The sequence below is a fragment of the Alligator mississippiensis genome, chromosome 8 (genome assembly GCF_030867095.1).
Source record: "Alligator mississippiensis isolate rAllMis1 chromosome 8, rAllMis1, whole genome shotgun sequence".
Lineage (NCBI taxonomy): Eukaryota > Metazoa > Chordata > Crocodylia > Alligatoridae > Alligator > Alligator mississippiensis.
The window spans coordinates 67,689,171-67,715,613 of record NC_081831.1 but is presented as its reverse complement, the minus strand read 5'-3'; the positions used below and the strand labels follow the sequence as shown (position 1 = coordinate 67,715,613).

Genomic DNA, 26,443 nt, shown 5'->3' with positions numbered 1-26,443 from the left:
CAAAAGATACTGTTTTTCAAGAATGGACACCTTCCCAACTGGATCACCCTGATCTGGGGAAGGCCCAGAGAGCAAAGGAAAGGAGAAAGGTGCAGGTTGAATGCCTATACTGATCCTTCGCTGGGAAGATTTCCAGCAGTAGAAATTTCTGAGAAATTTCCACCACTAGAAATGAAATCCTCTTCGACGCCTACATCTCTGTAGGGCTTTAAACCAGTTTAGACCACTAGGTGGTACACAGTGTACAAATTAATAATAATGTATCATAGCAAGGCATGCAAAACATGTTTGTTTCACTGACCACTTTCATTGCAGAATTTTTTAAGAGCATGGCCAAACATGTGCCAGGTGGTGGTAACTGATGCAAAGACTACAGTCAAGTGTTCTGCAAGCTTACAAGGAATTTGCGGAGATGAGGTGTTGAGCCACTTTATGCATTGACCGCTCAGCCTGAGGTACACTTTGACTTTTATCCAGGTAATCATTCACATAGAGAGACAATTAATTACATGCCAATCTAACAGTATTTAAACTGGGATTGTGGGGCTTTTACAACGAAGGAAGGCTAAGATGTTGTACTGGAAACCAATTTTCATTCTGAAAGTGGTCTGGAAATACCAAGGAATAGGGATGGGATGGTAGCCATCCTAGATGTCTGAACATGCCAGAAAACAGTTTCCATTGCGGAGTTCTACAAATAAAGACTAACATCAACTTTGCCTGCCCTTTAGAAAATTAAAAAAGCTCAGAAAAAAACTAAGTATAATGCTTACTAATAGCTCTAGTGATGTATTTATTAGTTTTTCACTCTATGTAAACGGAAATGGGGCAATATTAAGGTGAATGACTTTAGGTGCAGGTCAAAAATGAAGGATTATGCTGTCAGGGAGTGAAGGATCATCACTTACCTCCCTAGTCCAGAAGGTTCCCACCCAGGGACTGGATGTATCTGAAGAGTAACATGTAATGGAAATTTGTAGCATTAAATTAACTGCAGCTGATTGGAAGCACCTGATGGAGAAGAGGTGAGAATACCTGCTGTTTTAGAACTGTGTATATGGTAATACCAAAAACTGACTTTCTGGTCTTCTGCCCTCAAACTCACTTTTAATCTTAAAAATTGTTTGTGCATTGGGAAAACACACAACTATAAATGAGTTACAGTAAACCACTGGAGAGTAGTCTTTTAAACAAAATAACAAGATCCAACTATGGTTTTAATTGAAACCATAATCCCACAGCACCAGTGGTCACACAGCTGAGAGATTTAAATAGCGTAAAGGAGTTAAAATTTTGGTTGACAAGTTCAGCAATACAGCAAAAACCTCTATTTTCCTAGTGCAGCATTTAAATGATGGAAACTGAACCTCCCCCACAAACTAAAAACCGAATCTTACCTAGTAAGTGTGTACTCCCTGAGTCCTGAATGCAGGTTCATGGCAGAAAAAGTACCTATGCATCCACGTAATCGCTTATCTCGACCAATCTTCCATGTTACAAACAGGGGGCTGTTTTAGGAAGGAAAAAAGGCATGTGTGATTGCAGAACTCTTACAAGCATTACCATATTGATAGCTAAAGTAATATTTAAATAAGACTGTATTTTTCTCTGGCAACATTGGTCCCGTCTCTAACTTACTTGTTTCTGAGCTATAGTATTTTTTTAAACTACTTTTGCCTGGCTGCTGCAGAAAGGCCCACATCACTCAAGCATATAAGTGTTAGAAACTAAACTAGAAACTAGCTACATTAATCAACAGCCTGAGATGCAAATCTTTTTGGCTAGCTGTTTCATTGTGAAGTTGCATTTCCTGTCCCAGCTTTATTACTCATAAGCTTCTATCCAGAAAAGAAGAAACCCTTCCTCAGACATCTCAAAGGTGCAGAAGGAAAGTCCCTAAAAGCCCTCCCCAGAAGGAAGAGGAAAGTGTATCCATTCACATCAGTCACAAAGAAAATTCTTGGTCCTTTTAATTATGAGCTGAGAACAGCCGGAATCTTTTGCAAGCCAAGTGAAAAGTATGTAGGATTCCTGGTTTGCAGGCTAAAAATATAAGTCTGCACAAAAGAAATGTTCTATGAGATCCAAAGTCAGCTTTGCCTTAGCAGCCCAACTTCGTAAAGATGAAGAGTGTAGTAGAGCAAAGGCCAGCGCAATATCTTCTTTGAAAAGAATCCAATTCTGAAGCCAGCCAGAGCAACACCTTCCGTGTTCTGTGTTGCACATAAGCCTTAACTAGTTTTGTCAAACAGTTCTACACCTTAACTAACAGCTGGTGTGCAAGCTCTGCTCACCAACACTTACCATAATAATTTTGCAAATGCTTAGTGCAGTCAAATGCCTCTCAAAAATCCACACCCCCCTCTCAAAAAACAAACAAACAAAAAATCAAGAGCTACTCTGCTGAAGTGAACAGTCATACAGGTAAGATTTAATAAAGCTATTCTAATGCTGTGCTCTTTCCGTTTCCATCATTAAGAAATTTCAAAGAATACCAGGAAAATTTAATCCTCCACTTTTTTAAAAGAAGCCTCTTAACAATTTACTATGAGGCAATTCTGATTTCTTGTCCTCACCAGGCTCTGTGATTCAACTTCAGTGGCATATGGGCACACTTGTGTGAGAGTGGAGAAAATAGGAGAACTCTATTTTAAATTAACAGAAGTACTCATATATACAAAGTTAAGCACATGCATAAGTAATTACACAATCAAGGCCTCTCTCACTCAGCACAGTTATGCAGTATGCATGGATATTTTACATTCTTAGGCGTGACAGTGTGCTCACCTTAAAACAATATTCAGATACATTGACTGAACTGTACACGTCAGATAGCTTAGAACAAAACATACGCTGACTTAATTGAAGATGAAAGATCAATAAATAAAAATGTTTAAATGGAGGAGGGCAGGCAGGCAGGCAGGCAGGCAGGCAGGCAACCACAATTCTTTGATTCAAAGCTTTTCTCAGAACACTACAACACTGGGCCAATGTATGAAAGCCAGAAAATTACACTGACTTGAAATTTTCCAGTCTACTCATTGCTGGACAGGAACATGGGAACAGAATGCAGGAAAACCAAAACTGATTAAAGGAATTTAAAAATGCATATTTTAACAATGTTGGTAAAATATACTGAAATGCAATTTTAACCTAGGAGCTCATCATTATGCAACGTATTCTGCACATCTAAATCAAATTATTTTGTGACTTACTTTCTGCTAAACTGCTCTGGAGCATTACATTCAGTTGACTGAATTTTGGCCTCAAACTATAGTCTCTGGCTTACAATATGGCCTGGCTCTTCTACATCAGCCATTTGTTCCAGGCTCCTTGTTCTCACACAGGGCCAGCACTTAGAAAAGTAAGGAAAGAGACAGAACTTGGCTCAAAAATATAGGGCACGGCTGGGCATATGGACAGAAACTAGAGGAGATAGGAATAAAAAGCTGTGGCAAGAGATTCCTGGGGAAGCAGCTAATGATGTCTGATGAAGGAGGAAAAGGCACATCAGGAATGTCATGAGAGAGAACCTGGACACAGGAGGCAAGGGGAGAATGAGAACTCTGAGTTTATAGTACAGGGTCTGGATATCGGAACATTTTGAAAAAAGAAAAAAAAAATCATGTGATTTTGTGACTGGGGAGAGTCAGGTGTCCATAAAACCAAAGGAATATAAAGATACTGACGAATTCTGGGCAGCAGGAAAGGAAGTTCACATGGCCCCTGATCCCTTCACTGTTCTGAACTTTAAAATTAAATGTCCTGTCCCAGAGATCCTGGCATGTGCAGGGGGCTGCAAAGGAAGAGATGAAAATGGAAAGAAGAGTAACAATACTCTGCTTTTCCCCCAGCAAGTTGAGTATTTGTATTCCAGACCTAGCACACCCTTGTTTGTCTCTTTCATATAAGCAGTTTGCCATAAAGATGAAATACAGTCAAAACTGGGGCCCCAGATGGTAAAGATGTATATAGAACAGTGTCTATTAAGTGGTCTATGTTGCAAAAATTGTGGAAACCTCCATCCCATCCTGCAGACACTGTTTACATCAAGTAACTTCAGCTTTTGAGGCAAGTTTGTGAATGGACCAGACCATTGTGGCATAAGTACATGTCAGACCTGGTACTAACACATCAGCTGTATTGGACTAAAGCTGATACACTAAGGTACACCTGTTTATCTAAACCAGCTGCTGCCACCTCATGCACTCCTGAAGATGCTTCCTTAACCAAAATATTTTTAACTCATTGCCCTCTCAGGTTGCAGAGGCAAGCCTGAAATAAGCTCAGTCCACTAAGTTTTGCATTTTCTATTAAAAAATATCCTTACAGTGGTCACTTCACTCCAGAAATAATAACATGACTGGAACAAGGTAGATCCTATCTGAGCTAAAGAATGGAGCAGGACAATCCATACATGGATCTAGGAATAGCCCAGAAAGTTGAAAACAGTTGCCTCAAGAGAAATAGCAGTAGCACTAAATTCTTTTGATAGCATCTTAAAATAGAAGTGCAAAATCATGACTGAATATAACATTTCACAGATCTTATAACAACAGACTTTGAAGACCTCTTCCTCTACTTTTCACAACAAGAAACTCCCTTTTGGGAAACTAGTCTGAAAAGCATCCAAAAATCTCTCTTCTGTAAAATAGAGGCCATCGTCCTCTCACCCTCCCTTAAGCCTCAGAGATTAAAATATATTTTAATTTCAGATAGATAGATGTCTAATTTAATTTATTTTGCAGTTTCTTTATGGTAGATAATCTGTCATTAAAACCTCTTCATTTGCATGACTGTCACAGTTCATGTGAAAATAAAATAAAGACCTTTTAAAAAAAACCAAGGCCAATTGTAAAACAGCAGGTGGCAATAACTATCCTGTTGATCATTATCAGTTTTAGCTGCTATGAAATCAGAAAGTAGTTACCTAAAGTCATAGGCTCACAAACTGGTCATGAAGATAAAACTTGAATTTCCTAAATTGCTCCATTTTCTTGATGTAATAATTTACAAGAATATTTTTGGGAAGTAATCACTATACTTACCTGAATCTAAGATGACTCTGAATTTAAGACAACCACAGCCAATAACTAGATTCTAGATAGGGAACATTTATCAAATTGTTATAATTTTCCATATATAGAACCTAATCATTAGAGGGTCATCTTAAATGCACCCCCCACCACCACCACTGCAGTGGGGCAAGCAGCAGCAGGGGTGTAGGTGGTAGGTGAGCAGGCAGCAGAGTCGCCAAGTGGCCTGACCTCTGCCGCCTGTCACTCATACTGCTTGCCCCTCCAGCTTTCTTTCCCCCCACTGCCTATATCCCCTGCTGCCTGCTCCACAATGTGCACTCCTCCTACCTGCCCCCCCCAACCTTGGCCCCCTACCACTTACCTTCCCCTTCCAGCTCCAGCTGAGGTTCCACTCCAGTTGGGGGCAGGAAGCATGGAGCACATGCTGCTTCTGGCCCCAGCTCAGTTATGTAGCAGCTTTTGTGACTGCAGCAGTTTCAGCCCCAGAGTAGGGGCCAGAGCTGCTGCTGCTGCTGTGCGGCCACACTGGGGCCAGAGGCAGGACATATTCTGTGCTCCCTGCACTCAGCTAGAGCAGGGCCTCAGCAGAAGCTGGGGCTGAGTGGAAGGTAAGTGCGGGGGAAGAGCAAAGGCAGGGAGAGCAGAGGCTATTGGGGGGGGGGGGAAAACGAAGGTAGGAGCAGTGGCTGCAACTAACTCTGATCCTGGGCTCAGGGTCAGAGTTTGAACCATTGCCCTCCTTCCCCCCTAACCCTGGATCTAAAAATGAGGGGCTTCCCCCATGTTGAAAGGGGGGGGGGGGAAATCTTTGTCTTAGATTTGAGTAAATATGGTAGACAGCTGCAGCTATATTAAAATCTTTGCTTTTCTAAAAGTTCTCTCTCAGCTGAAAGAAACTTCACATACTGAAATTTTCTAGAGCGTTAAAACAGGTTATCTTCCATGTCTAGAACTTTGTTCTTCTTCCCCCGCTCAGACCAGGAAGAGTGCTTCTTTCAGGGCTAATGAACTGAGGAATAAACTAAAAATATTCTATCTTCTTACTTTTAGATTTTCAGGGCTCACACTTTTTTGGGTACCTGACAAATCTGAAGAGGAACTAGATAGCTCTAGACATTTTTTTGTTGCTGTTGTTCTTCCTTTATATTAGAAGGCCAGAAATAACCATAATCTCATCTAATCTAAATTCTGGTATAAGAAACTGGTATTTCACCCAGTTACCTCCATGCTGAGGTCAGTAACTTGTGTATTAACTAACACACAGCTTCCAGGAAAGTGGTCTTGTTTTAATCAAGAAAATGATAATCATGTTACTTCCAGCACCACCATGCTGCCTTCCCCTTGCTCAGAGACAAGTGTGAATAAAATTCTAGTTGGAGCTCAGGATTATTCATGTGCCCTTTATATCACGATTATGAGACTTATTGGCTGTATGGCACTGTGGACGTTTAGAATTTTTTGAAGCAAATATTATGTGTTTACTTAGTTACATTTTGAACTCTTTTTTTTTTTAAATCAAATGGGAATTCCTTCTGGAATTAATAACTGACAATTTTAGATGGGTTGCTTTTACATGGATCACTGAAAGATGTGTAGTAATGATGGGCAGAGCTTTAAATAAGAATCCAGGTACACAGTTAAGTTCCAGTTTGATCACCAGGTGTTGAGCTAAGAGAAGGAATTGCTGGTTGAAATTTTACAGGCCATGCTAATACAGGTAGTTAGACTGGAAAATCCAAGTGGTACCCAAGATGGGGACATAAAAACAGGACTGAAAGTGCCTACCAGAGGCACTAAGTCTACAGTGGGTCCAATAGGAGGACACACATCCAATAAACCTGTTCATAAACGAATTAAGCTCCATCTTAAACTAGCTATATTTCTTACCATTACTACACCTCTGTTGGAAGGCTAACCCAAAACCTTGTTCCCCTGAGAGTTAGACACCACCTTCTAAATTTCCTGCCTAAATTTCCTTACAGCCAGCATATGCCCTTTTGTTCTTGGCCTTTACCTTTGTTCTTTACCTTTCTTGGTGCTTGTAAAGAAGGTATACATTTATAGGACAAAAATCATATCCTGCTCAGCCTTCAATTTGCTAAGCTAAACAAGGAATGCTCTTTCAGTTTCCTCATGTAAGACAGGCTCCCCGTTCCCCAATTATCCTAGTAGCCTTTCTGGGCACCTCTCCTGCTTGAATTAATATTTCCTCAACATGGGCAGCCAGAATTGTACGCAGTATTCTAAATGAAGTCTCACTAGGGCCCTTTACAATGGTATTAATACCCCTGACCCTCTTAGAAATACCTCATCTGATACATTTTACAATCACATTTCCTGACTCTAAAAATCTCTGAAACATTAAGTCTTGCCTGTCATTCAAAACAAGAGAGTTTTTATTTTTACATCAAACAAAAATGTCACAAAAACCCCAATAATATGAACTAGAGGCACTTTACAGGAACCAAAAAACCCCAATAATATGAACTAGAGGCACTTTACAGGAACCAAAAACCAACTTTTTTACAACCTTCTTCAGCTTTTTATTTAAGTTGAATTCTTGGTTTCTTCCCTGTTTGTTTAACCTTTTAAAACTTGCAGCACTTTCCACATACCTTGAAACCGCTAATGAGTCACCAATAAACTTGCCAACTGATACAGAACTGTGCTGATCACAGGTTCACAAAGCCAAACTACAACCATTGGAAGGATAAATATATTTAAATTATAGCTATATGAAAAAATGATTTTTCAGTTTGGAAGCCAAACTGGGGGTGGGGAAGCCAGATTCACACAAGTGGGAGAGGAGGTTTTCTTTTTTCTCCAATAACCATGGGCACTTATCCAAGATGTTGGGAGATATTAGCTTAGTTCCTCTGTTGCTTTCCTGAGAAGATTTGAATTCAGATCTCCCACTTCCCAAGACAAGGCACTGGAGGGTACTCTATCTTTTCCACTGACACACTTTCATTTTGTGTAAATATGTTAACATTCATTGGAGCAGATCAATGCATTTCCCTGGTGACCATACTGACAAACAGCCCAGAGAATCACTCTCAATAAATATTAAACTATTTTATACAGAGCAAAGCAGCTCCAACAGGAGGCACTGAGATCACTTTTAGTGTTATGGTTAGACACTCACCTGAGAGATGCCTAGATCCAAGCCCTTGCTACACTGAATGTTTGAAGTAGAACAATGTCAACTGGAGAAATAAAGAACACCTCAGCCGATAATACTGGATAGACTGGAGATTAGAAGACAAGCCTGGGAGGTGGAAGATGTGGGTAAGAATCCCCTCAGAAAATCATAGAACATTAGGGTTGGAAGGGACTTCAGGAGGTAACCTACTCCAACCCCTGCTCAAAGCAGGGTCATTCCCAACTAGATCATCCCAGGCAAAGCTCTGTCTAGCTGAGTCTTAAAAACCTCCACGAACAGAGATTTCACCACCTCTCTGGGTAACCTGTTCCAGTGCTTCACCACCCTCCTAGTGAGAAAGCTTTTTCTAATATCCAACATAAACCTCCCTTGCTGCAACTTGAGACCATTGCTCCTTGTTCTGTCATCTGCCACCACTAAGAACAGTCCAGCTCCAGCCTCTTTAAAACCCCCATCAGGTAGTTAAAGGCTAGTATCAAATCCCCCCTCAGTCTCGTCTTCTGCAGACTAAATAAGTCCAGTTCCCTCAGCCTCTCCTCAGAAGTCATGTGCCCCAGCCCCCAACCATTTTGTTGCTTTCTACCAGACTCTCTCCACCTTGTCCACATCCTTTTTGTAGTGGGTGGCCCAAAACTGGACACAGTACTCCAGATGTGGCCTCACCAGTGCAGAATCAGTGGAATAATTACTCCCCTCGATCTGCTGGCAATGTTCCTACTAATGGAGCCCAGTATGCTGTTAGCTTTTTTGGCAAAAAGGGCACATTGCTGACCCATGTTCAGCTTGTTTTCCACTGTAACCTCCAAGTCCTTTTCCGCAGAGCTGCTGCCCAGCCAGTCAGCCCCCAGGCTCCAGTAGTGCATGGGATTCTTCTGTCCTACATGCATGACTTTTGCATTTATCCTTGTTGAACCTCATGAGATCTCTTTTGGCCCAATCCTCCAAATTTGTCTAGGTCACTCTGAATACTAGCCCTACCCTCCAGTTTATCTACCACATCCCCCAGCTTGGTGTCATCTGTGAACTTGCTCAGAGTGCACTCTATGCCATCTTCCAGATGGTTAATGAAGATGTTGAATGAAGCTGGCCCCAGGACCAACCTCTGGGGCACTCCACTTGATATCGGCTGCCAACTAGACATTGAGCCATTGATTACTAGCCGTTGAGACTCATCATCCAACCACCTTGCTACCTACCTTACAGCCCATTCATTCAACCCATACTTCCCTCATCTAGCTTGGGAGAATGCTGTGGAAGACTGTATCAAAAGCCTTGGGTAAAGTCAAGGTAAATTTCATCCACTGCTTTTCCTGCAACCACTAAGCCAGCTATCTCATCATAAACGGCAATTAGGTTGGCAAGGCATGACTTGCCTTTGGTGAATCCATGCTGACTATCCCTAATCACCTTCTTCTCCTCCAAGTGCTTAGAAATGGATTCTTGGAGTACCCGCTCCATGATTTTTCTGGGGACTAAGGTGAGTCTCACTGGTCTGCAATTCCCTGGGATCCTCCTTCCCTTTCTTAAATATGGGCGCTATAGTTGCCCTTCTCCAATTGTCTGGGACCTCCCCTGATTGCCATGAGTTTTCAAAGATAATGGCCAGCGACTGCGAAAACATCAACCAACTCCCTCAGCACTCTCGGCTGCATTGCATTGCATCCAGCCCCATGGGTTTGCACACATCCAGCTTTTCTAAATAGTCACTAACCTGGTCTCATGTACAGGAAGAAACTGAATCTAGGTCTCCAAAGGGTGCCAGTACATAAGCATGGAGGTTGTTCCAATGCATTGTAATTACAGCACATCAGAGCAGACTTGATTAATCGAATCTGCTGGAGCATGGTAATTATCACGCTCCAGCAGCCTCCTGCATTTTGTGTATCAGTGTCCCCATGCTTCAAAGTGGCAGCAGGAGCACTTGAACTAAAGCTCGTCACCACTGCTGCCATTCTGAAGCACAAGGATGCTGATACATGATGCAATGCAGTGCTTTAATTAGAGCACCCCTCTGAGTCACCCTAGTTAAAGCACCGCCACTGCCCCTCTCCACCCCCCCCCCCCCGAGCATGTGTAAAAGTGCCTGTGTATTAAGTGAGCATCCAAGCCACTCATATTTTGGATTAAGACAGAATATGATGTACTACTAGCTTTGAAAAAAATATTTTTCAGCCAAAACGATCTGGCAGATTCACATGTAGTTTCAGGAGGAATGAAACTGCTTTTCTGGAAATTTACTGTTTGCCAAAAAAATCTCACATTGCTCTAATCTAAATAGATCTAGTAAGAAAGCAAGCTTTGTAAGAGGTTCTCAGACTGTGGCCCACAGACAGCTGGCTGATCATATATTATTTGCTTTCCTCCTCATTTCCAGTTGCCAAATTATATAAACAATTGCTGCCCTTGCTGCAAGGATGAAATGGAACTACAAGTGGTATAGACAGTCTGTCTATGAAAATGTCATCCAAGTCTAAGGGTTTAAGACCCTGTCATCTATAGTGCACATGAGAATTCTTACTTAAGCTTTGTTAACATATTTCAATTGTTACTCTAAATTAGTTACTTTACCTTTCTGCCCCCTGCCCCATGTTTTCGTTAATTAATACCCTCAAACACACGGATATTTCAAACTTTGCATGAGGAGTGCCATCTTGAGTAGCAATTGACATACACAGTATGTTGAAAGTGTAGGAAAGGGGTCCCTTCTCCAGCAGCAAGTTCTCTAACACCACTGGCATTCCTGTTAATGATTTACAACTGAAATAATCTAAAATTACCAGAGATCTATTGCTATGCACTGTTGCTGGAAGTATTTAGATTGAAAGCAAAAAACTGAAAGCTATTTTAGCCATAAACCAGCTATCACAGCAAAAGTCAATGAAACAAGGCCTTGTCATACTTCTACCATCAGGCAGATGCATTTAAAAATAAAATTCTGTCAACGTAAAGAGACATGAGATCAAATTATCATTCAATTAAATTTACTTGTAACAAAAAAGGAACAAAGAACACAAACTTTTCAATATGCATGTTTACATTATACTTTTTTCCCAGTTAATGAAATACTTCTATGCATGAGTAATTACTTAGATTGGGTATGCTCCAAAACAATAAAATAGTGGAATGTGTGTGGGAAAAAAGTGTCCACAGAATAAAGATCCTTTGCTTCAACTCCATGAACATTAGAGATGTGCTCACTGATTTGATAAGAATTGCTTCCACTTGGTATAAGCTCAATGGATATTCGAAGTGCTGTGAAACATCATCTTGGCTTGCCGATTTTTTATCGTTGGTGGAAATTAGGGTTTTGTCTTTACTAGAGATCTCTCAGAGTATTTTCCTCTCCTATTAATTCTCCCTAAGTAGGGTTTCTGAAGGATGCATGCATCTCTATTAGTACCTCTACCAGCCTTCCATTCCAATACAATTGTAAATTCAGTAATGCTTAGTAGCAGACACATTTGCTTACAACAGTGAAAAATACAGTGGTAAATACAACACGTCCTATTTAGAAATTAACAGAATCATGATACCAACAAAGTCAATGCTGTGGAGAGATTACAGAGCAGCACTGGATGCCATGAACTCTTGAGATCAGCCAGTTCTGAAACCATTTATTCTGTTAGCTTGAGCAAGTCAAAATTTGTAACAGAAAACATTCATTTACAAAAAACAAATGAAAACCACCATCAAGGACAGTTACAAATTCCTTAGTAGAGTTTCTAAAGAAGTTTATGCTACTCCCAAACTAGGCATTAGTTGCTTCTTCCCTAATCCCATATCATCCACCTTGGATTTCCTTTCCCCTTTTCTCAAACACTGGTGTGTTTCTGGGGCCTGCCATTTTCCTCCTGAGCTGCAGAAAACCTGAGCCAGTATGAATTCCTTGTTTTCCCTTTTGTATAATTTTTAGTGGTTAAAAAGCAGGTAGGCGCCGTGTTTTAAACAGCACAATGCTATCAATTTCAGGAATACTATGAAAGCCATTTAATCAAAGCTCCGAAGTGGGATTCATAGAGAGAGGGCCTTAAATCACAGAACAGGCATTTACAGAAATGGATAAAAAAAGAAACTGAAAGAGCAGGGGTTGAACAGCACTGCTGTACTTGGGTACAATGAAAATACTGACAGAATACAACTTTACAGTTTGGCTTCTGCTGGTCTTTTCGGGATTAAAATAAAAAATGCACTTCTAGTCTATCAATTGTTCCCACTCACCAGCACAGATTTGTTATGTTGCACTAGATATTTGTTTCATGGCAAAGTGGTTAAAAGAGATATAAAAAAAATCTAGATGTCAGATTATTTATTTTTTAATTTAAATATTAATATGGCAACCTATATTAAGATTTATAATTAATACAATCTATTACATATTGTAAAATTAAACAAACAGCATTAAGGAGTGTGCATTTGCTGCTAAAGTTGTAAAAAAAGTCAAACCATTGAGGTAGTCAAAGTTGCTGTGTGAGCACCTGGAACCAGAAGTGATAAAAAAAATTAGCAAGTTACAGTAAACCAGGGCAAGGATTTACCATGTGTCAACCAGTCCATAGTAACTAAGTGCCCAGTCTTATCACAAATGATAAATTACGAGTTCAGGTTCATTTGCTGTGGACTGGCGGTGAGGGGGAGGGGGGGCGGCGGCACACAGACAGTTACCAGAGTAGCTGATGCACACAGTAACTCTTTGTCCCCTATTAAATTCATTGTAATTTGTTAGTATGACCACAACCAGGGTTTGCTGAATCAGCTATAGACAACGACAGCCTCTTGCAGATGCAGAGTAAATATTTTATTTCAGTTTATTTAACTAGTTTAGTTCAATGACTGTTTTATTGAAAATTGAAAAAACTGATCAGAAACAGAAAAAATAGGCTTAGCTTCCTCTGCCAATTTCTGAATAGAAGAAATGAGGCAAGAGAAGATGTAGTAGTTTCAGCATCCTGTAGAACACAGCTAGGGCCTGCACGCCCCAGCAGCCACATACCATAGGAGCTGAGCACTAGCAAAGTCACAGGCTCCCCAGGTTGCACCCTACATGCACAGGCAGGTGCACCGTGTGCCTGGGTGGGTGGGTGGGTTCTTCATCACACCACACAGGCAGGCATTCCACCACCCAGTGCACCATGAACAGACAGGTGAGCCTCACCAGCACACAGTGTAACATTGCACCTCACCTGTAGCTCCCTGTGGGCTCCCCCATGGCACTGTGCTGCACAGGTGCTCCATCCTGCCAGCTTCCCTGACATCATGGGCTATGCTGCCCTGCCCTGGCCCCTAGCAGGGATGCCAGGAGAAGGAGAGGGAGCAACAGGGGCACAACGGGTGGGTGGGAGTTTGGGGGCTGCATGTTAATTCCTTGTTGGCCGCCAGCTGGACACCCTTGTTGTAGAACACGCTGACCAGAAACAATTAGTTCAATGTATTAACTACAGCTATCATATTGATTCAAGTAATTTCGTTTAAATGAGACATGTTTTGATAAACTCATTTCCCTTACCCAGCACACTGATTTAATCAGCAACTATTTAAAATACTGTTTTTGTGAATTTTAGTTGAACTCTAATTTCCATCCACAAGAAATTCAAACAAATAAGAGAAATAAAAAAAATCCCAACACTAGTAAAAGAGAAACGCATCATTTACCATTTTAACCCTCATAAGCATGTTACATTACAGACCTGCTTAAATAAACGTGAATAGCTGTAGTGTGTCCTCTGGATTAGCAAACCAAAACACCTCCCAAATGTAGCATGCAGATGACCATTGTTGCAGATAAGCATATGCTAATAGTTATTACCCATGAAAAGCAACCTCCCTTTAAGAAAATAACTAAAAAATAAAAATGCAAATCAAGATTAAGAGTGAAATCAGAACGATTTAAATCAATCAACCCATGCTGTCAAACAGTTGATATAATGTGGAACTTGACTATATATGAGCTGCAAATATTTGAAAAGAGTTGTAAGTGCACACCACCACTTCTAATTTTCTTTACCCTTCTCATTACATGCATTCTCTGAAAAACCTTTTGAACTATCAAGTTGATTGTATTTGAAGCTTAGTATTTTTTATTATAGACTGCCATATGGATAGAAAATTAGCAGGCTTTTTTTTTCCTAATAAGGCCATACTATGCTATCCATACGGTATACTTTAATGCAATGCTATTTCACAATTAGGTTAAAACTGTAAAACGTTTTAGTAACCAAGTCATTTGGGTTAAATTTAAAAACAAACAAACAAAACTGATGAGTACAGTGCATTCAAGTCACCTTTTAGATGAAATGTGTGAACATAAGTAGACATACTCTTTACTTTTCTGTTTCTCCTTGGCAATACTAACCACAATCTTTAGGCAATTAAAGAATCCTAGTAACAACAAAGAGATTTATGCCATTTATCTGTACAAAACAGCTCTGCATTTCCTCTTCACAACCCTGCTACAACACTGTGAATGTCATCATTTCTCCTGAAACATTATCCACTCTTCAGCTTCAAAGGCTATCATGGTAGCCCTTCTAGACCAGGGCTAGGATCAGGTTGGATTGGTCCTCTTGGAGGAGGCTTCAGTGGTGTTTGGCAGGAACGGACTTTGCTGATGCTCTGGGCAGGCAGCTGGGTGGCCAGATGGCAGAAAGCTTGCTGATGCTGCAGTGCAGCCAGGTAGGTGCTAGGGTGAAAAAGCAGCTGTAGTGCAGGCCCCCCTGGGTCCCAAAATGGGTCTTTTGGGCCGAACACAGGGAAATATTGCCAACTGCTAGACTGGGGGTAGGCAATCTTTTTGGTAGGTAGCCAGATTATCCCCACAACCTTGCCTAGTGCCACTCTGATCCCTTCCCCCCTCCACACCATCTGCTCTACTTTCTGCTCCCTGCCCCATCTGCCACTGTATTGCCTGTCCCCTCACCAGTCTACCACGTGCCATGCAGAGGTTGCCCATGCTGCTTATGACACCTGTGCCACAGGCTGGCCACCCCTACTTTAGACAATAACAGTACTTTGGCAGGAGGGTATATATGCAACTAAAAAATATTAGGGCACAGATAGTTAAACTATTATATGACACTTAACATAACACCTTAATAGTTAAAATAAGCAGCACAGAATAAGGATATTACTTAAAATAAAAAGCAAATTTTGAAACACAGTTAGTTTACCTTATTAGCTTGTGAAAAACGCTGTCCCTATTTTTCAGTTCATTTTTAAGTTATTATGCTGAACTGCTATTTGGTGTGCACACACTTTGTTGGTTGTAATAAATCTAAGTGAAACTAATGTAGTGGAGGAACAGAACATGTTGTTCATCACTGTTCTTACTGATGCACAATGCAAGAAATACAGCTCAGCAATGATCTTAAAAATCTAAGGAAAAATTAAATACGAATTAAGGGACTAATCAAGAGATTCTTTCATCACCTTGTTCGATGGCCCATTTAGGAATTTTTTTGAAGTTGTATTACTGCTTAGTATTTTCGCAATAGTGACGGTCAAACTGGATCTCTGAATTCCCAAAATAAAACTTCAGTAATTATTTTGAAAGGTTTAGCCATGTCCTCCCGCTGACAGAGCTGGGGTCTCACACCTGACCGGATAGTCTCTTTGCACTTTCCTGCCATGACTTTGATAGAAAGGAAGGAACCACAGATGTATACAGTCCTATGAGATAGCTCTGGGACTTAAGAGGTTGGCTCCTCATCGCAGGGCTCCACCATCCCCATACCCTGCCCATGCCACACTTGTTATAAATATGACCAGCTCAGTTCTCCTCTACGGGAGTCGCCTACCCCCGGACTGCCTTGGTCAGGCTCTCCATATCTTGTTCCTAGTTCCCAGGGGCTCCCCCTGTTCTTCCCTGTACAGGTCCCAAGCCCACCGTCTCACAGTTCCTCCCAGCCTTTATCCTTCAGGGTTCGGTCAACTAGGGACAATGCCTCAAACTCACTCCCACACGCGTCCCCATCTCTTCTTTCTTCCAGATCCCTGGATCCACCCCACCTGGATCGGACTTACCAGCCAGGATGTTGTGGCTGTCTCATCTGTCTGCCTCCACAGGTATGTGATTCATTGGGACTCTTCTCTTAGTCCCTATGGTCAGTCCCTTGCCACTGCCATTTCCCTGTGCACCTTTGGGGTCCTCGACATGAGCTGTTCCCTTCCAGACCAACCCTGCCTGCCTCCTTGGTGTTCCTTTAATTCCCCCACATCAGTCAGCTGTGTTGGCAGCAGCAGCTTCCCATTGGCTGCCTCCCCAGCTCTCACAGCTGACCAGGCTAATCATCGTCCAGGTCTTCTCACAGCGTTTCACCAACTCGGGTTTTCCATGTCTCCTCTCCCCACCTGGGCTCCCCCCAGTAAGTTGTTCTTTCTTCTTTGTTCCTTCAGGATTTCATGGCAGGGCAGGTTTACCCTGTCACAATTATAAATATGTTTGCTTTGCCTCTCTTTTTACAAGCAAATTCTTAACAATAAGAACAGGTTTTAGTAAGGACATGTTTGTGTTGTACAAGGCTTACCAGAGGAAAAAAAGGTGTTTAAGAGTTACAAACATTAAGAGTTTGAATTCAGCATGAGAATGCAACATACTCATCACTCTTAATCCAATAATAAGTAGGGCTGTCAAACAATTAAAAAATGTGATTGCAAAATTTGATTAGCTGCATGATAAAAAAAAATTAGTTGCAATTAATTGCAATCTTAATCACACAGCAAAAAACTCAAAATTACGCACAGAAAAACTCAAAATTATGCAAAATTACTTTATATGGTTGGGAGGGGGTGTGGGATGCGTCGGGGGGGTGGGAAATCTGTGAAGGAGTGGGGGCTATGGGTGCGTGCGTGGGCTTTGGAGCCCAGGGAGGGGGTTTCCCGCATGCCCTTGCAGGACGTGGGTTACTGTGGGTCGGTAGTGAGGGGCAGCAGCAGGGCTGGGGATGCTGTAGCTAAGGAGTGAGGAGCAGACAAACATACACACACACAGACACAGCCCAGCAGGTAAGTCTGTGAAGGGGAAGGGGCATGCGGGAGAGAAAAGGCAGGGGGGCAGATCAAGGCCTTGATGATAAGGGAGGGAGTGGGACGGAGGCAGAGACAGGGACGGGTCGTGGGACGGAGCTGTGGCTCAAGGGGCACAGTGGAGGAGCGGGGTCTCCGCCACTGCGCGCACCCCCAGACGAGGCATGGGTAGCACATACCCCCTGGATTTGTGTAGGGTGGAGGCGTGCTGCTGCTGTTGCTTGCTGGGCTCTGCACCCCGATGCCATTGCCCCAGGAGCCATGCAACACCATGCTGTGCCTCCTGTTGCCAGGGAGGGAGGGGACATGTGGTGCAGCCAGCACGTGACTTTCACGGGAAAGACAGAGGAGCGCAGAGCCCAATGTGCAGCAGCAACCCACCTCCGCCCTACACACAAATCCAGGGGGCATGTGCCCCTCATGCCTCCCCCGGGTTGTGCACAGCAGTGGGAGAACCCCCATCCCCATGCCCCCCACCCCTGGACGCATCATGGCTTTGTCCCATGACCCGCTCCAGCCCCAGGGCCCCATTCACCCCAGCCCCTTCCCCTGTCTCTGCTCCACTCTCTCCCTCATTGTGTGGGCCTTGATCTGCCACCGTTCCACCCTCCCTTCCCCTTCACATAGTTACCTGCTAGTTGCTGCTCCATACGCCACCAAGTTGTGTTCCTGGCCGCCTGCAGGCTCCTGCTGCATGTCTGTCTGTGTCTGCCCCTCCCCACCGCTGCAGCCACCTGGAGCCCACGCCTGGGCTGCCCTGCAATCCTCTGTGCTGCCACCGCCGCTGCCCTGAGGTGCAGCCCAGAGGTGGCGGTGATGGCAGCAGAGCAGAACCCGGGCTCAGACTCCAAAAGCATGTGCACAATTAACACATTAAAAAGTTAACACAAAAAACAATTAACTCATTAATCACAATTAACTGACAGCCCTAATAAGTTCTTTTCTCATTCCACCTATGCTGCTCTTGCACCCAGTGAAGCGAAGGGAGAAAAGATTAATTTTGGGAAGATTACATAGTGGGTTTTTTTTCCTTTCTGCCAGTTTAATAATTCAACGAATTGGCATCATAAAGGCTCAAACCCAGACCCTTATAAGTTTCAAAGCCTTTTAATTTTGAAACACAGTCAAATGATGAGGGGAGATGGCAACACTAATTTACAATATACAAGAACTTTGCGACAGTAATTTCCCTTAGCGACTCTGCACAGGAATCGCGCAAAAAAGGATGAATTAATAGATTCTCCTCCTCCTCTGTGATAAATGTGATGAGAAATTATTTTGAAGAAAATATTTTTTGTCCTTCTACATTTAAAAGCATTAGGTGCAGACTTTAGGTGTGAACAGTTTCTGCTTGAGGTCTCTTTCAAGGACTAGCAATCAGGATTTGTGGTAGAGGTGTTATCTTTTATTAGAACAACTAGATTTTTACTTTTGCCTCAAGACTAATATGGCTACAACCTGCATACCTTTCAAGGACTAGAGAACTATCAAAATTTTGAAATCAAAAGAATATAAGCCTGAACAACTGAACAGTAAAATGACACTTTAAAAATTAGGTTTACTTTGGTAACAGCTACTATAATAAGACTATGAAAAAAAATTCCTATGGACTTGATCCTACACATGTGGCTCCTATGACTGTAGCAACAGATCATCTGCAAAATTCAGTTCATCCACTCCTTCAGATGCCTTTTTATAAAAAGCTCCCACTTCAGTCTTCCATACCAAAATTCATAATTTTACGCTGAAACAACCAAAAAACATATGTAAACAACAAACATGTATGCTCTGCCCCTTATTAATCCATGCAATTAATAATGAACATGTATTCATTATTTCTGAAAAGTTTAAGCATTTCCAGGTTTTCTTATATCTTAAAAATAAATGCATGCATATGTAAAAGCATTACCTTCTCATCTGTAATCACATTATATTTGGGAACAATGTTGGCATATTCAAGGAACCACACATTGTTTTATCACAATAGAAACATATCTAGAGGAAACTAAAATAAAAAGCTATTCAGAATTTCTTTTAAAGTACAAGAGACGTTTATAATTAGCACAACTTGTTAGTGAAGTCTGCTCATATATACAATGCCTACCCTATTTAGAAGCATATGAAATTGGACTTTTAGTAAACATTTTCAGATTTCTCCAGCCTTCACAGCAAAAACAGAGATATTACTTTCTTAAAAACGTTGATCCTTTCTCAATTTACAGCTGTCTTAGATATATTCCACACACAAAACAAGCTACCACTAAACTTACACTTTTAAAATGATCAAAACTCATTCTACTAATGATGTTTTTCATTTCAATGTATTTATTTCTAGGAAAAAAACACACCTTGAAATATAAACGTTAAAGCTTTGCTATTTTTTGTAAGCTTAAGGTGGCATACATGCTTACATTTTGTATTAATTTTTCATGTTTAAACTTGGGTCACTGGCATACATAGCAATGGCTTTACAACAAACACTCGACAGATCATGTCCCTAAACCAACTGCACCTTCAATAAATCCATCTGCACATGCATTAAAGAGAAGTTGATCATATTTTCAAATGCAGTCTACTCTTCTAACATAAATAGCCCCCTTTCACCAAAAATGTTTCTTTACAGCCTCACTTTTAGTGATAAGAACTGCAGCAATACAAAGAAAACATAAAATAAATTGGTAAGTGAAGAATATCTTATTAGACAAACTGAATTAAAATGTAGGATACTCAAAAGACATCTGCTGAAGAAAAACAAGATTGGTCTCCCCCTTGACTAAGTTTTTTATTAAGCCACAAGACAAGCTATCAACGGATGTCAGAATATCACGATGAATCTCTGACTATATTTTGAAACTCCTAAGTTCTCCTTCCAAAATGAGAAGTTGAGAGAGACTCTTGTTTGAGATGCACTCTGTTGTCCCCTTTCTTCAGCCAGTCGGTCAACTATATCCACCAAAACAAAAAGAGCAATTGGAATTAAAAAAAAAAAAAGCTGAACAAGCTCAGTCTGTGGGGTATACTGTTTGCCTGAAGCAGCAGTTCCCAACCCTGGGTCATGACCCAAATGAGGGTCATGGGGGCAATGCTGGTGGCGCCACACAGAAAAGACGAGCCATGCCACATGCCGTGAGCTCCACCACCCCCAGGCCACCGCCGCCCTTCGCTCACAGCAGTGGGTCATGGAAAAAAAAGGTTGGGAACCACTGGCCTAAAGGTTCATAGATGCTAGGGTCAGGAGGGACCTCAACAGATCATTGAGTCTGACCCCTTGCCTAGCCAGGAAAGAGTGCTGGGGCCAGATGACCCCGGCCAGATGCCTGTCCAGCTTTCTCTTAAAGACCCCCAAGGTAGGGGAAAGCACCGCCACCTTTGGAATCCCATTCCAAATTTTGGCTAACCTTACTGTGAAGAAGTTTCTCCTGATATCTAGCTTAAATCTGCTCTCTGTCAGTTTGTGACCATTGTTCCTGGTTAATAAAGCCCGAACCTGGCTGTATCTGGTTCTTGAAACTTCTAGGCAGAATTAGCACCAAAAGTTGTCTTATGATGACCCTACCCAGTAAATCTCAATGGCCATGCAATCTGACAAGCCATCAGTGCAGACCAGTGCCTCACATAACTGGCTATATCAACTCAGCGGCTACAAAAATGCGGAACACAGAGTGCTACGTGGCTGGACACACGGATTTGTTTACTGAAGTGGTGGGCAAAGTTGATGAAAGGAGAAAAAGATGCAGAAAAAGAAGATCTTGGATGGGCGATAGGCAGAAACTCCAAGTCCTCTTCAGAAGAAAAGACATTCTTTGTCCACAAGCATTAGCCAAGGACAGTGGAGGATGGGGATACATGGTTGTAAACCTTCAGTAAATGGAGACACAACATGAGAACAGCCTCAAATATGTCACCACATACACCAGTGACTATTTGGAATACTTGTTTAAAATGAACAGAAGCAAACTGATATGTACAGCACGTCAATGTCTCCAAGATGAGAAATGAGAAACAGCGAGATACTTAAGGGCATTCCTTAATTTAAAGAATGCGAGTCGTCCCAATGAAGATGACAGGATTATAGGCAGTCCTCAGACTTGCAACACAATCAGTTCCTGAAAACTGCATCTTAAGTCAAAACGTCATAACTCAGAACCAATTTTCCCATAGGAATAATATAAATGGGCGATTGGTTCCTTTACCACAGTTGATATAGCTGCGTCCAGCTGGTAAGTCTGTTGTGGTGAGAGGGAGGGAGGGGAGAGAGAAGGGGCATTTGGGGGGGGGGGGCAGATCAATCCCCCTGCAGTGAGAGAGGGATGGAGTCTGGGACCCAGGCTGGGGCAAGCACTGCCTAGAGAGGCGATGGGCAGGTTGCACCGCCGGTCTGGGACCTGCTCGTGTGGTGTCTTGTCCGGCAGCTCTTGCCACTGCTCCCGCCATCAGTCTGGGATGGCATGGGGTGGGGGGACGTGCCCCAGGATCTGCGCGGGGCTGGGATCGCACCAGGCTGCACTCTGAGTAAAAGGTGCTGGGAGTGGGGGCTATGCCCCCCCCAACCGATCACCTAGAGGGTGCAGAGCTGGCGCGAGACTGAGCCACTGCGCTGCCTCTGGACAAGCGGCACACAGCAGCGGATGCCGGCCTGGTCTCCCCGCACCTCCCAGATGAGCTGTGGCTTCACCCCAGCTGGGCAAGTGGCAGCAGGGCATGGGGGGGGTATGCCCCCCCAAAAACTTGCTGCAGCGCCCACATAACTCCCACTCTGCCACCCACCCTGGTCTGATCCAGAGGCACACGCCCCCCATGCCTCTGCAGCTGTTTGCCCAGCCGGGACGAAGCCTCTGCTCATCCGGGAGGTGCGGGGAGGCTGGGCTGACTCCCACCACCGCGTGCCACTTGTCCGGAGGCAGTGCAGCAGCTCAGTCTTGTGCCAGCCCCACACTGGCTGGGCGAGTGGCAGGGGGGCATAGCCCCCGCTTCCAGCACCTTCTGTCCAGCGCTGCTCTGGCCCCACCCACCTTGCACTAATCCTGAGGCATATGCCCCTGCACCAAGCCCTCCTGGACCGGTAGTGGGAGCAGTGGTGAGAGCCACTGGACAAGCTGCCACACTGGCAGCACACAGAGGTGCAAGCCACCCCACCCCCTCCCTGGGCAGAGCTTGTCTCAGTCCCAGTCCCAGCCCCAGCCTCAATCCCTCCCTCACTGCAGGGGCAGTGATTTGCCCCTGCACGCCCCCTCACCCCCACCACAACAGACTTTCCAGCTGGATGCAGCTGTGTTGACCATCGTAAAGGCGAAGCCAGCATGGGAACCTTGAAACAGGGTGTCAGTTTACAAATGTCATAAATGCTGTTTGTCATAACTCGAAGTCATATGTCAAGGACTCCCTGTACTCAAATGCTTAAGCACCTAAATGAATCAGACCAGATATCAATTTCTTCAGCATCTTTGATAAACAGGCTTTAATGTTGTAACTAGTGAAATGCTAGCATAGCCTGTGCAGGAACACTTCACTGTTCAAGAAGCAAGCATTAACACCCCAAGAGGAAAACACCCCCTCAAGTGGAAGACAAAGGCTAGATCCAGACGTGTGGGCACGTGTGGTTTGTGTCCCTGCAAACCTCTTTGTAGTGTCACAAGTTGCACATGAATCAGTGCTTGGCACTGCTAATTTGCAACGCTGGGGCAAAATTTGTTACCAGGATTTCCTGGTAGCAAACCCCCCCCCAAATAACAAAAACATAAAATAAACAAACAAAAACACCCAAAGAAAAGCAGTGCAAACCATGCCAAAGTGGCAAGTGCTGGGACAAACAGAGAGATGGAGAGGCAGGCAGTCCAGGGCTGCCTGCTCTCTCGACTCCGTGCACTGTGGAGCTCAAATGCTGAGGCACCCTGCACCCTAGTCACCTGCTCCCTGTTGGCTGGGGCGCAAGGTGCTTCAAGGCAGGGGAGCAAGCAGCCTTGGGTTGGCTGCTCCCGTCTCCATGTGCCTCAGTACGGGGGCTCCACTGCGGAGCCCCCACGCTGAGGTACACTGAGCCCCAAACATGCCTACTTCAGCAGGAGGAGCAGGCAACAATGGTTCTTTGCAGCTGGTCCCTAGGGCCGACTGGCTCTTGGAAGCTGGACGTGCAGGAGAGGAGGCAGCTAAAGGAAAGGCATCTCCTTACACAGGAGGCTGGAGTCTTCTAGTGATGTGGGGAGGCTGCTTCCCAGAGGTATTGGGGAATGGAAGCTGCACTGGGGGCCGGGTTCGGGGAGCAGTTTAACCCAGAATGGTGCTGCCCTGGGAAGCACCAAACACAGGACGAAGCAGCTCTCAATGGGATGGCAGCAGAGGGTCCCGGCAGCAGGACCTGTTGAAAGGCAGCCTCCACTTTCATCAGTCAAAGCTCATGGCAACTCCAAAGGGGCAGGAGTACTTATGGCAGAAGGCAGCTCCATAAAATTTCCTCAGCTCATCCATTCTTGCTCCCTGATGTTCCACGTTCTCCAATTTCAGAAGTACATCTGAAAATTGTGACTTGGATTGGCTGGAGAGAGGGAGAGAGAAGGTAAGCAAACCAGAGAAGGAAGGCAAGGAAGTGTACACTTGCCACCAGCAATTTAGGCAGGATCATCCCTACTTGCAGACCGGGGCCAAGATCTTCAGATAGCTAGAGCGCAGCACTTCTGGAAAATCAGGTTCCTTTCAAGCGTCTCAGCTGAACCCTGCAAAAATCCTCCCCCTGGGTTTCATGTATCAACGCAAACCCTGGGTGAAAGAGTAGGGCATATCTCCCTTGCGCAGGGAAGAGGGGGGGCTCCCTGTGCTCACATCTGCAGCAAGTGTCACTAAACTCAAAGAAGTTGTGGAGGGGTGCCTCAAGTTTAAAAGCTTGAGAACTACTGCAGTAGATACAAACAAAAGCTAGTTCTTCCAGTAGCACTTAACACATATTTCTACACGAGTGGAATGCACTACCTGCTAAGCTATTTGCAGGCAACACAGAGGGGGGAAAAAATCATTTGCTAAGCAGGCGTGATTTTCCTATTTTCTCCTGTAGAAGGTTTACACTATACATTTTAAATCAGTTTAAAGAAACCTACAATGATGTTGCAAACTATATTCACTAAGTAAAGTGAGGGTATAAAATACTGGTATCAGGAGCTGTGAAGGGAAACCTGACAACCTGGGCTTTTGTTTTGTTTTGCTGACTAATGCAGGTATTTTTCCCCTGTAAGTTAATATTTTGGTTTAACAGCTAACAATATATACAACTTATGGTTCTGAAAAATGTATTTTCTTTAGAAATAATGGAAAGTTTCTTTTAGTTTGCATAAACAAGATGGCATGTTATTTTTTATTGTGTTTTTCAAACTTATTTAGGGATTTCCTTCTTCACTCAAAGAACAGCATATTCTTTGTAGTATATATTAATAAGTTTTTCTTCACAGTCATTCATGTGGCTCAGACAATGTCTTTTAACTGAAAGTCCTCTTATGTATGAATGTGTTAGGAAGCTCTGCTCGTCTACACAATATATATGAATATGTATATTTATATAATCATATATATGTAATAGTAAAAGATGGACCTTCATCTAAAAAGAGGTCAGAGAGCAATTAACATTTTAAGAAACCCTAGTTAATCTTGTTAAAACTAAGTTAAGTTGGACAATTTAGCAAGAAATCATTCTTCAACTATCCCTTTTTGAATCTGGAATATTTTAATTTAACTGGTTTAAGAACTATTTTACATCTATTCCAGTAAACTGGCCATCAAGTTATAGGAAGGCTGTCTGCAGGGCTCCAGGACTAAACACTGCAATGCAGCAGCTTCAAAAAGGGAGTACACTGGGATTATAAGAAGAGCTGACAAGAGGTGTGATAACATCCCAGAAGAGAGTAGGTGAAAGTTTCTACTTCTCATATATCATTATTGTCTCCCAGACATCCCTTGATTGCACAATTTCACACTTGAATGCCAGACATCTGAAAATGCCTTCTCTTGCATTTTCTCTCCACCTCTCACAAGATGACTTGCCAATTTTGCAGTATGAATTAGTGAGTTTGTTGCATATGGCTTTGTTAACCTTAGCAGTTCACTTTGTTAAAATCCGCATTTAAATGTGACATGCTATGTAATGACAAAATATCACAATTTAGAAGTGGTCACACATGTCAATTTAAGCACCATTAGAAGTGTGTCCAACAGTTCTGAAGGCTGAAAAGTTTGATTCTGTTCTGAACAGTGACTGTAAAAGCTGCTGCACCTTCCTATTCAAAGCTGTCCTGGTTTGCAGCCACAGGCCATAGACACACAAAACTCAGAATGATTTAAATGCAGTTTACATTTAAGTAGACAGACATACAAACCTATTAAACCTATTTAGATCTGTCTGGAACAGTTCAAAAGTATACCAGGAAAATCAAGTACTATTTTAAACCAATCCACTGTGAACTGATTCAGCATTAAATGTGGATGGGGACTAGTTAGTCCTTCAGGCATCCCATGCTCCATTTCTTCCCCCCCCCCAACATATATTCAGAGACACACTGCTGCAACTGGCCAGTTATGTAGCCAGAATTCCACTGCCCAATTTTTTTCCATTTGTTGGCACTTTTCAATCAATGAGCTCCCTTGCACTGCTTGTTCAATAAAACCTATCTTTCTAACAGCCAGATGTATTGGTCAAGTGCTGTTGTGGCCAAGTACTTCCCAAGCCAGGCACGTGTATGGCAGACTTCAGTCAATCACAGGCTATTGAAGTTTACTGAACTTGTGTTTAAGAGAGAAAGGAATGCAGAGAAGTGAGAATGCCTCCAGCCATAGGTCACCCACTCCTGGGATTCCAAAAAGATGGGTGCAAGCACCCCTCCACCCTGACCCTGTCCACATGAGACATGCTAGGATGGATGCTTGATCCCAACCCCTGATGTAGAAGCCACAACACTTCATCCAATTGTGACTCTACTTCCAATCAGTGACACTTGGGAACTACTCAATTGTATGTGTTCACACCATGTTCAGCAGCAACTGTGAACCCAATCTAGGGCATTTTGGGACAGTTCCGTTGTTACATATCCACACCCACATATGCTGACTACTGACTAAAAAGTTTGCTATATTTTATTCTTAGCAGGGCATGACCAAATTATAGAAAAGTATAAATGAATCTTTCCTGTGACAAGCAGCATTATTTAATACATTTGCTGAAGTTACAGGGCTACTCACTTGCACC

The 26,443-nt window shown here is 43.0% G+C and overlaps 1 protein-coding gene across 5 annotated transcripts in view; it reads right to left on the bottom strand.

Annotated features, from left to right (window-relative positions):
- The window catches only part of AMMECR1 (AMMECR nuclear protein 1), a 123,329-nt gene that overhangs the window by 66,140 nt on the left and 30,746 nt on the right, over window positions 1–26,443 (bottom strand). For 4 of the 5 annotated variants that reach the window (XR_009464000.1, XR_009463999.1, XM_014607250.3 and 1 more), the window contains one exon: window positions 1,398–1,508. The exons of the other annotated variant lie outside the window; for it this stretch is intronic. Coding sequence is in view for 2 of the 4 variants with exons in the window: in XM_014607250.3 (XP_014462736.2) it covers window positions 1,398–1,508 (111 nt within the window). In the remaining 2 variants the exon portion in view is untranslated. The remainder of the gene's footprint in view (window positions 1–1,397; window positions 1,509–26,443) is intronic. 5 annotated transcript variants of the gene reach the window in all.